At 38.8% G+C, this 11,359-nt stretch overlaps 1 protein-coding gene across 1 annotated transcript in view; it reads left to right on the top strand.

The window, feature by feature from the left end:
• Nucleotides 1–11,359, top strand: part of AP2B1 (adaptor related protein complex 2 subunit beta 1) — a 171,184-nt gene that overhangs the window by 149,530 nt on the left and 10,295 nt on the right. Inside the window, exons 19-20 of the mRNA XM_007947936.1 lie at nucleotides 3,456–3,540; nucleotides 4,489–4,575. Coding sequence (XP_007946127.1) covers nucleotides 3,456–3,540; nucleotides 4,489–4,575 — 172 coding nt within the window. The remainder of the gene's footprint in view (nucleotides 1–3,455; nucleotides 3,541–4,488; nucleotides 4,576–11,359) is intronic.

Genomic DNA, 11,359 nt, shown 5'->3' with positions numbered 1-11,359 from the left:
TGTTTACTCTTTTTCTGTTGATCTTCCTATTGTTGATTTCTAATTTGATAGCATTATGATCTGAGAAGATGCTTTGCAGTATTTCAGTGCTTTTAATTTATTAAGGCTTGCTTTATGGCCTAACATATGGAAAAGACCTATTTATTCTTGAAATGAATGTAGTTCTAGCCAATGGGAAAAGTTCAAAAGCTGCCAAATACAGAATTTATAAAGCTAATATAAAAAGGATGGAAATCTTCTCCAAAGAGTAACCTATACAGTTGATCCTATAAAGGATGGTATTTTACAAAGGGCATGGTAACAAGGATCCGTAAGATAATAGTTTGCCAATAAGCCTTTTTATGTTTCCTGGTCTCTCTTTAGCATAGTAGTAGAAGTATATTTGAGCATGTGTAAGATTCCAGCCAAGGGGTGGAATTGTGGTAGTTATGTTTGTGTCAGCTTGGCTGGGCCTGCATGAGTGGCTGGGCAGCTGGTAGTAGTTATTCCTCATAATGACACTGGCAGTCAACTCCATGGTGGGACCTACCACAAGCAGCTGAGTAAGCTGCCTTTGGGATGTGGTCTGCTTTCTGTATATAAGGAGAAGCCTTGGGGTTAGTCTCTAACTTATGGCATGCTTGGACCCTGCATGTAGCCATGTCATTGTGTCAGCAGCCTACTATATGCTCTGCTGACTTTGGGACTTAAAATGGGATTGAATTAATGACCTGCTGTGTGGTTTGGTAACATCAGGACTGTGCCTTTTTACTTGTCAACCTTGGGCTTGGCAGCCTCAGCAGCCAGCAGCTGTCTGAGTGAAGAAAAGCCTCTAGCTTCAATGGGCCAGGAGCTGGAGGCAGAGCTGAAGCCCAAGGCTGAGGGGCTTTCACCCAGCCCCTAGAACTTGACACTTTGAACTTGGACTTAAAGCCTCCAAATTGTAAGAATAAACTCCTGTTTGTTTATGCCATCCCATTTGTGGTATATTCTTCTTGGAGTGGTACTAGGTAACCAGAACACTACTCCATGGGAGAAAGATGTGGCAGTCTGCTTTTGCAAAGATTACAGTCTTGGAAACCCTGTGAGGCAGTTCTACCCTGTCCTGTAGGGTCGCTATGAGTCAGTCAACTTGACTGCAATGGCTTTGGGTATTTTTGCTTTTTGTACTCTTTATACAGATGAGGCCCTGACATCTGTTTTGGAAAAATCTCTCCAGATGATTCTGTATAAGCCTTTAGTTAAGAACTACTAATACTATCCCCTAGAGGAGGATTATAATTTCTGAATCTTTCCTTGTATCTCAAATGCTTGGAACATGGTAAACATTAATAAATGTTTAAATGAATGGTACAGTGTGAGATATGACTGCTTTATATTCAAAGATAGATGATCAATGATAATCACTTGATTGATGTGTGTATCTTATGTTGCTGTTGTTGTTGTTGTTGTTGTTATGTGCTGTCAAGCGGACCCGACTCATAGCGACCCCTCCTTGGGTTTCCCAGGCAGTATCACTACAGAAGTAGATTGCCCAGCCTTCCTTCCCAGGAGTGGCTGGTGGGTTTGAACCACCAGCCTTCTGGTTAGCATTCAGGTGCCTTAGGCACTATGCTACCAGAGCTCCGCATAGCACATAAGACCTCTTTATGACCCACCACTGGCCCACCCCCATCACTCCAGTTTTTACTTCTAAATGCCCTTTACAGAGCTTGGTACCCAAGATCTTGGTGCCCTTGTTTAGAATAACAATTCCCTTTTCTTATTGTTCAGTACCAGATGAATTGAAAAATACTTCTTTCCGACAGCTAGTATAAATGTTTTAAAGTAGTGCTCTAATATGTCTTAAAGATTATCTTTATAAATCTCTTTTCTGAGGTTAGTTACTCTGCTTAAATTCATCGGACTCAAAACTCTTGGGAATCTTTCTGTTTCAGCATTTGGGCATCAAACTATGCACTATGAGTCAGAAACTCCTAACCTTGGTAATTGCAAGGTTAAAAGCACATGTTACAAAGAAAATAATAGGATGGATTCTTCTCAGAGAGAAGGCTACATCAGATAGACAATAAGCAAACAATTATGGAAGAAGAAATTAAAACATTGAAGGTTAGGAAGATGAGTTATTAATAATGTAAAAAGACTGGAAGTACTTCACAAAGAGAATATTTGGATCTCATAGCCAAAATTTTGATGATGAGGTAGGTATGCTCTTGAAGTGTGGACATTTGCCCCAAAAAAGGGGCGGATAGAGAGGAAAATACTGGTACTAGATAATAAGCACTTCTTTCTTTCTTTTAAAAAAACAAAAGTCAGAGAAATAGGCATGGTTACTAATCACAGAACTTGCCCAGAGAAACTTTCCTACAGTGCCAAGAGCATAGATAAGAAAGCTGCTAGTGACTGAAACCAGTGGGAAGTGGTGGTTTAAAACAGCTGTCCTCCTACTCTTCTTATAATATATGGTTGTTACGATCTGCTGCAGTGGAATCTGCCTGTTCCTGAATGTACACCAGTCAGTGTTGCCCTGGAGTAAAGTATTTTTTGTGGCTTTTAAAAAATGATAAACCACATCTCCTGAATGAGCAGGCCATCGTAGAATCACAGCCTACTACCTAAGTCAGAAGTTTGTACTGTGAGAAGAAAACACATTTCTTCATTTTCCTAAAGGCTTTCCCTTCTTTTAGCTGTCAGGTTTACTACTGTTTGACCCAATAAGCTTTTCCCCATCATGTTGTTCTTGTTTACGTTTCAGTCAATTCTGACTCAGTGACCATCTATTTACCAGGTCTTTTCTCCCACAGTTAGCAGCCAACCTCTTTAACAACCATCGTGCCACCAGGGCTCCTTTTTGAGATGAGAATCAATTTCGTATCATAGGAAATAAGATTTTATCAAGCAAACAACTTTAAAACCAGTATCTAATAAAAGATAACAGAGCAATATAGCTCTACTTACTGTGCAGAGAAAAAAACAAATGAGATTTAGGGTTAGACAGATCTGAGCTTGAATTCTGGTTCTTTTGTGCACTGGCTTTGTGACCCTGCATCTTACTTAATCTTTCTGACCTCAGTTTCCACATCAGTAAAATGAGAGGGGAATGATATCTACTTTTTTGGATTAGTTATAATAAAGATTAGAATTAATATAATTAGTAATTACTTAATAAGTGATAGCAGCTACTGTTAATACCAGAGAAATGGAAAATAAGTTAATAGATCATTCTAGATTTGGAAGTTATGCCTTGAAGACAGTCCTCCTGGAGAGGTGGAGTTGCAGGTTGTCACAGTGCTATGACAGTGAAATATGTAGGGATGTGCTTTGCAGTGTATAGTCTGCTGTGTCTTGATTTGGGGAGACCTGAACTATCTAAAGAGGATGGAAATAAGGTGGTGTATTTCTAGACAAATAACTATTCTTTCTCTCCTATCTGGCTTCCTATAATGTCCTGATTTTCCCTTGTTACTTCCTGGCAGGTGGCTGTGAAAAACAATATTGATGTCTTCTACTTCAGCTGCCTAATCCCTCTCAATGTACTTTTTGTAGAAGATGGCAAAATGGGTAAGTACATCCTCCTGTTCTTTTGCCAAATAAACTTCCACCCTTCCTCTGAATGTCAGACAGAGCATAGCCCCAGAGAGGTACAAGTTGTTTTGAGATTTAAAAAAAATGTGGTAAGAAAGAGTATTCTAACAATTGCTAATTATGTATCCCCTGAAGCGCAGTTATTCTTGCTCTTCTCATGATCTCTAAATCAGAATACCCATTTTCCTAAATAATCCAGCCACCCCCGGATACAAAGCAAGAGATCTGGTGACAGGTAGTCGTGAATTGGAATCTCACATCTGCCATTTATTAAGGTGTGTTACCATGGACAAGGTGTTTAACTTTTCTGAGTTTCTGTTTCCAGGTTTGCAAAGTAGGAATAGTTTATATAATAAATAGTGAAATAAGGCTTCTGAATTTAGTAATATCCCTGAACTAAGTTCTTACTCCCTCAAGATAATAATTCAGTAATTTATAGTAAACTCTCAGTATACCTCATGTTATTGACATTTCTCTCTTCCCTTACTTTTGAAACCACTGTCTAATAAATCTAGTTTATACTGGTATATATTAAATTATATTGGTAAGTACTTAATTGACCTGATTTTCACAATGGCTTTTTGGGTAGACAGGACAGATGTAATTATATGTGAGGAAATTAAGGCTCAAGAGGTTATAAGACTTACAAAAAGTTACCCAAATAGGAAAACAGTGGAGCCAAAACTAAAATCTCAGATGGTCTGACTTTTAAACTCTTTGCACTGTATCTCATTACCACTGATGTGGATTTAATCGACCTGAAGTGTAGGACCTCTGCATAGTTAAGTATTGGCTCCAGTCCCAGGCTTCTGCTAGCTGTATTGCAGGGAGCCAGCACCTCAAAGGGGAAATGGCACAAGGCATCAGAAATCACGATACTCACAATGGTGCACCGTCTTCCTTCCCTTTTGCTTCCTCATACAGAGCGCCAGGTCTTCCTTGCAACATGGAAGGATATTCCCAATGAAAATGAACTTCAGTTTCAGATTAAGGAATGTCATTTAAATGCTGGTGAGTAAGGACTCTAAATTTTATCTTTATCTTAGTAAATCACTTCAGATATTTGAAAATTTTATCTTTACTTACCTTTTCCACTTCTGCCCTGTTTGTGGGTATAAGATAGAGGCATTACTTTGCAAACCTACCTTTAAAATCTTGGAGATGTTTTGATGTAAGTACTAGATTGTTTTACTTACAAGCTAACAGATTTAAGAAACAAACTGAAATAGATGTATTTACCTAATTCTTCAGTAGATGAAGACATGTTAGTCTTCATATTACATATTACTTGAACATCCTAAGCTTCAAATAAGTGAAATGACCTTGAGGATATGCATGCTACTAAGAATTGGAAGGACCACTTCTTCTTTTATGTCACCCTTCAATATTAGAATGCTACATTGAGAATCCTGTGTTTATAATTAAATGAAAATGCATGGTAGTTGATTAAAGCCTGCTTGGTAACCTTTTTCTTTTCCTGCTTCATGTCACCTTTCATATGACATAATCCCTTTAATTATCAGTATAAAGCCCTGGACCCTTTAGTTAATTTTATTCCTATAATAGAACATAAAAAGAAGTAACCCAAGGGGAGAAACAGTAGCAACTATCAGTCCTTAGGCTTTTTTTCACTGAAGTTTTCCTCATGAGGAAGGGGCCACTAAGCTGTTCAGAATCCTGCATTTGTTCCAGTTCTCTGTTTTAGTACAAGGTTAGTACAAGGCTGTATAAAGAGCTCTGGTGATCCTCTGGTTAATAGCATTCAGGTATTAACCAAAAGGTCTACAGTTCAAACTTGCCAGCTGCTACATGGAAGAAAGATGAGGCAATCTGCTTCTGTAAAGATTTACAGCCTTGGAAACCCTGTTGGGGCAGTTCTATTCTGCCGTAAGGGTCACTATGAGTAGGAATCAGCACAATAGCAGTGCGTTTGGTTTTTGGTGGTGTTGTTGTTGTTTTAACAAGGCTGTATGAGTTTTAATAAAAGTGAGCCTTGGTGCTTGGTCAGTTTTTCCTTTCTTCATTTGCCAGTCATTTCCTCTCTGTACATTGGTGGCTTTGCTGAAGGGTTTTCAATATGTTGTCACTCTTCCTTTGCAACCAAGCATAATACTGGAGAAGAGAGACAGTGTGGCGGTTCAGAATGAAAACCACTGTTTTCTTATTTCAACTTTTTGCTTTTAATTTTAGTTTATTGAAACATCATGATATATTCATCTTCTATGTTCAGACAAATCTTTTCTATAAATCTTTCCAATAGGAGTTTGAAATCCAACCAGATAGTAATCAGCCTCGTGCTGTGAATCCTCTTTTACATGTGATGTATGTATAGGCCTCTCTGAAATTATCAGAAGCCCTGCATGGACTCTCAGAAATACAAGACAGACCAGCATCTTTGAGTGTAAAAATTCCAGATGAAAGTTTTCCTCTGATAATGATCATCTGACTTCTGAGCCTTTGGAAAGGTGTTTGAAGCAGAGGCTTCTAAAATTTCCATAACCAATTAGTTGATTCTGTTCAGAAACACCACATACCTATTTTTCTAACATAGTCTTAATCTAGGTTTCTCATCCTGGCTGATTATGTATCTATTAAGCAAAACCAGAATTTTCTGTACTTTACAAAAATAATTATACTCAGATTGGGTTTTGTGTGTGTGTGCACGCCATACTCTAGGTAAATGACAGTGTTATCTGTCCCTCTCTTTGAGGCTTATTGGTCAGTTACCATGAACCTTATTTGATGACTAAGGGAGGTTGAGCACGTTTCCACAGTATAAACCAGTCTTCAGGAAGCCGTCATGTGCAGACTCCACAGTGGCTAATAGCAAGAGGCAGAGTGATTCCTGGTAGAGGAGCAGCCTCTGCCCCCAGCTGAGGAAAGACCAGTCCCTCTTACAGTGTTTGGTCTGATGGCAGTAACTCTGTACTGTGTTCCTGAGAATACTTGTCTCAAGAAGAAAGGTGTGTGGGCAGGAGAACTATGGTTAATTAAATTTGAAAACTATAGCATATGTTATGCCTGTCTTAGAAGTTGTCATTGCACGTGAACACGCTAAAAACTCTGAGAAATCCTACCTTAAGGCAACCTATTTAACTCAATGTTGGCTAAATTTATTTGACCATGATACTTAAAATCACATAGTGCTTATTAACATCTGTGGGACATCAATGTACCTTGAACATAATCTGGGAAATGCTGACCTAGAGAGAGCAGAGAAAAACTAGAGTAACTGGAAAGCAGGTTTGATTTCAGTGGTCCAGTATGAAAGAGAGACTTTTTGTGGGGGGAAATGAAAGTTTTGGTGACTGAAAGCTTTAGTCTGGCCTGCCAGAATAATAGAAAGAAAAGACCCCCCCTGCTTCCAGGTTGGAGTTTAGAAGCCTTAGTCCACCTTGTTTTATGTTTGTGATCCTGTCAGATCTGGCCATCCTCCCAGTGAAAATGTGTTCTCTGATAGAGCCTGGAACAGTTTCTCAGAGCAAATTTCGTTTTGATCAATTCTGCCATGGCCTTGTGCCACTCTGTTTTCTCTAGGAACCCAAAGCCATCATTTTCTCACACTGAATCACTGCTGATCTTGCAAGACCTCTTCCTGCGATGAATCCCTTAAAGCCCTTCCTTTGACTCCACCCTAAGTTCTGGAGTGCCCCGGCCTTTACATTTCCTTCCAGTCTTGAGAGAGCTTTATTAACACAACTGTTTTCAGTTCTAGTGCCATCTGATTCAACACCCTGGGTCTAGCTGAGAGCTAAAAATACCAACCCTTCTAGCTGATCTGCCCTAATCACAATGGCACCAACACTTTAAATAGCTTTTCTGTGCCAACATAGGCATTTGACAGATGAAACTAACACTCTGAGGGCTATAGGAAAGCACAGCCTTATAGGGCTCACCATCTTAGCGTTGAGCTTTGCTTTGTCTTCCATCTCTTTTTAGAGAATAAAGAAGAAAAATTCTCCTTCAAAGTTTTAAATCAGATTTAAATAGAAAGGTGTATGTGATAGGGTTAGTGCCACTAATTGTGTAAATACTACAAAATGTTAGATTAGATAGGCGTTAGTGTGTGGGACTTCCTGCTTCCTAATACTGGTCATCTCTACAGGTGTCAAGAGTTTTTGTATGAATTGTTTTGTATCATATCATTATACCTGCATTTGGAGTTAGTATGTCTCTGGAACCACTATCTTAAGTGTCCAAGAAGTAGTTAGATCTCTATCCATATCCAGAAAAGAATCTTTCTGGCAAACAGTTCTACTAACTTTGTTTTTAAATTAAATATTTATTATACTTTGAAAAGCTCAGAGACATGATGTGTCTATTTTTACTAGTTAGGCACTGAAGGGAAAAAAATCTTCTTATATGGAAATTAGGTGAGAATGAGTTGTATGTCTTTATTTTGTCATGGCTCTCCCTATCCGTTGCTTAAATGGTGAAAAGTGTTCTTTTCAGCAAGTCATACTGTTTTTCAATCATTGTTAAAAATATACACAGCAAAACATAACCAATTCAACCATTTTCACTTATCTCCGTGTACAATTCATTGACATTTATTATATTCTTCAAGTTGTACATTCTCTCTCTTCTTTTCCATTAATGTGAACTCACTGCCCACTAAGCTTCCTATCTAACCTTTCAAGTTGCTGTTACCCATTTGGTAACAGAAGTATGGATACTTTTTCTGAAGAGCATTCTTTACTAAATAGGTTAACTTACTTGATTTAAAGAAGACTTCAGTGGATATTTGTGGTTTAAAATTTAAAGATTATCTTAGAGTAACAGTATCAGTTTTTCATCCACCCTCAGTGGCTCCAAAAAATCTGTATTCCATAACAATTTGGAATTCTGTATATTCCCACTTTTGATCAGACTTTGTCTACGGTCTCTTTGATCAAATTATTCAGTAATGGTAGTCAGGCACCATCCAGTTCTTCTGGTCACATGACAAAGGAAGCTTTTGTTCATAGAAGCACTTAGAATATGAATACCATAGCTGGGCCTCAAATGCAGATTCCCCCATTCTCTGTGGTATGAGTTACCCTCTTCACCTTTATTGCTACTAGAAGAGCTATGGAATTAGCTAAATGAGAATATGAAGGAAGAAAAGCCACATACACACTTTCAAATTTTTACGCCCCAGACCCAAAGAGCCAAATTTGGAGAAGGATACAAATGAACCAGAAGAACTCACATACCGAAGCAAGTATACCCCTATTTGACCATTGTTAATGGATTGAATTGTGTCCCTCCAGAGTATGTATTATAAATCCTAACCTCTGTGTTTGTGGTTATAATCCCATTTGGGAATAGATTGTCTTTGTTATGTTAATGGAACAGGATCAGTGTAAGGGTGTATCTTGAACCAGTCTCTTTTTGAGATATGAAAGAGATTAAACAAGCAAGCAGGAGCAGAGAGCCATCTGAAGATCTTCCAGCAGCAGAAGCTCAGAGACAAGGACATTGCTCCAGAGCTGATAGGGAGAAAGCCTTCCCCTGGAGCCAGCACCCAGAATTTAGACTTCTGACTTCCTAATGAGAAAATAAATTTGTTTGTTAAAGCCACCCACTTGTGATATTTCTGCTGTATCAGTACTAAATAAATAAGACAACCGTATTTTTCTACTCCTATGCTTTCGAACAGGTCTCAGTGTCTTGTGCTTCCCATAATACCATTAGCACACACTGAAACAATTAACAGTATGTTCTTACGCTCAGAATCTTACAACTGTATAATTCTCTCATGTTTCCCAGGGGTTCAGTATGTGAAAAGGAAAAAAATTACATATTGTCAAGAAGTCTATCCCAGACTGGCTCCCTCCTTACATCTGGCTCCCATTTCTAGTCTTAATAAGTATAGTTACCAAGTCTGCCTGTCCTGTATTCCAGAAATTATACAGATCTTATAAATCTTCAACTTAAGCCTAATATCTATAATTTATAAGAATTGATTCACATATATTTATGTTATAAAACCTTCTGCTTTCAATCTGCTGATAGAAATAATAATGCAGCCATTCAATAGAAGCAGAACTGGATTCCTGGCCAGTGCTTCCAAATATATTCCAGTTATATCCATTCAATTTGCTTATACTACCTGGCTATTTGCCATGATTTTTAATTCTGGAAAGAGTGAGTGAGTGTGTTTTTCTGTTTCCTAGCCTACCATCTCTTACCTTGTTGTCAGGTGCTGTCCAGTCGGTTCTGACTCAAAGCAACCCTGTGTACAACAGAACGAAACTCTGCCCAATCCTGCACCATCCTCATAACCGTTGCTGTCGGAGCCCGTTGCTGCAGCCACTGTGTCAGTCCATCTTGTTGAGGATCTTCCTCTTTTTCCCTGACCCTCTACTTCACTATGCATGATGTTTTCTCCAGGGACTGGTGGTCCCTGCTAATAATATATCCAAAGTTCATGAGACCAAGTCTCGCCATCCTTACTTTTAAGGAGCATTCTGGTTGTACTTCCTCCAAGTCGGATGTGTTTGTTCTTCTGGCAGCCCATGGTATTTCCAATATTCTTTGCCAACACCACAATTCGAAGGCATAAGTTCTTCTTTGGTTTTCCTTCTTCACTGTCCAGCTTTCACATGCATATGAGGTGATTCAAAGTACTGGTGGCTTGGTTCAAGTGCACCTTAGTCCTCAAAATGACATCTTTGCTTTTTAACACTTGACTTGAAAGAGGTCTTTTGTAGCAGATTTTCCCAGTGCAATACATTGTTTGATTTTTTGACTGCTGTTTGCCATAGGCGTTGATTGTAGATCCAAGTAAAGTGAAATCCTTGACAACGTCAATATTTTCTGTTTATTATGATGTTGTTTATTGGTCTGTTTCTGAAGATTTTTGTTTTCTTTATGTTGAGGTATAATCCATGCTGTAGTCTTTGATCTTCATCAGTAAGTGCTTCGAGTCCTCTTCAGTTTCAGTAAGCCAAGTTCTGTCATCTTCATATCACAGGTTATTAAGGAGTCTTCCTCCAATCCTGATGCGTTCTTCATACAGTCCATCTTCTTGGATTATTTGCTCAGCATAAAGACTGAATGAGTATGGTAAAAGTATACAACCCTGATGCACACATTTCCTGATTTTAAACCACCCAGTAAAAGTATCCCCTTGTTCTTTTCGAATGACTGCCTCTTGGTCTATGTACAGGTTCTGCATGAGCACAATTAATTGTTCAAGAATTCACCCTTTTTGCAGTGTTGTCTGTATTTTGTTATGATCCACACAGTAGAATGCCTTTGCATAGTCAATAAAACATCTTTCTGGTATTCTTTGCATTCAGCCAAGATCCATCTGACGTTGGCAATGATATCTATCCCTTGTTCCACATCCTCTTCTGGATCTGACTTGAATTTCTAGCCCTGTCAATGTACTACTACAACAGTTTTTGAATTATCTTCAGCAATATTTTACTACTTGTGATAATAATTTGTTGTTGTTGTTATGTGCCATTGAGTCGGACCCAACTCATAGTGATCCCTCCTTGGGTTGCCGAGGCAGTATCACTACAGAAGTAGATTGCCCAACTTTCCTTCCGAGGAGTGGCTGGTGGGTTTGAACCACCAGCCTTCTGGTTAGCAGTCAAGTGCATTCTGTTGGATCACCTTTCTTTGGAATGGGCACAAATAGGGATTTCTTCTAGTCAGTTGGCCAGGTAGCTGTCTTCCAATTTTCTTGGCATGAACAAATGAGCACTTCCAGTGTTGCATCCATTTGCTCAAATATCTCAAGTCCTGGAGCCTTGTTTTTCACTAATGCCTACAGTGCAGCTTGGACTTCTTCTTTCAATAG

This window comes from Orycteropus afer, unplaced genomic scaffold (genome assembly GCF_000298275.1).
Source record: "Orycteropus afer afer isolate SDZICR_OR568_19922 unplaced genomic scaffold, OryAfe1.0 scaffold00196, whole genome shotgun sequence".
In the NCBI taxonomy this organism is placed as follows: domain Eukaryota; kingdom Metazoa; phylum Chordata; class Mammalia; order Tubulidentata; family Orycteropodidae; genus Orycteropus; species Orycteropus afer.
The sequence above is the reverse complement of the archived record's forward strand: the minus strand, read 5'-3'. Positions and strand labels throughout refer to the sequence as shown.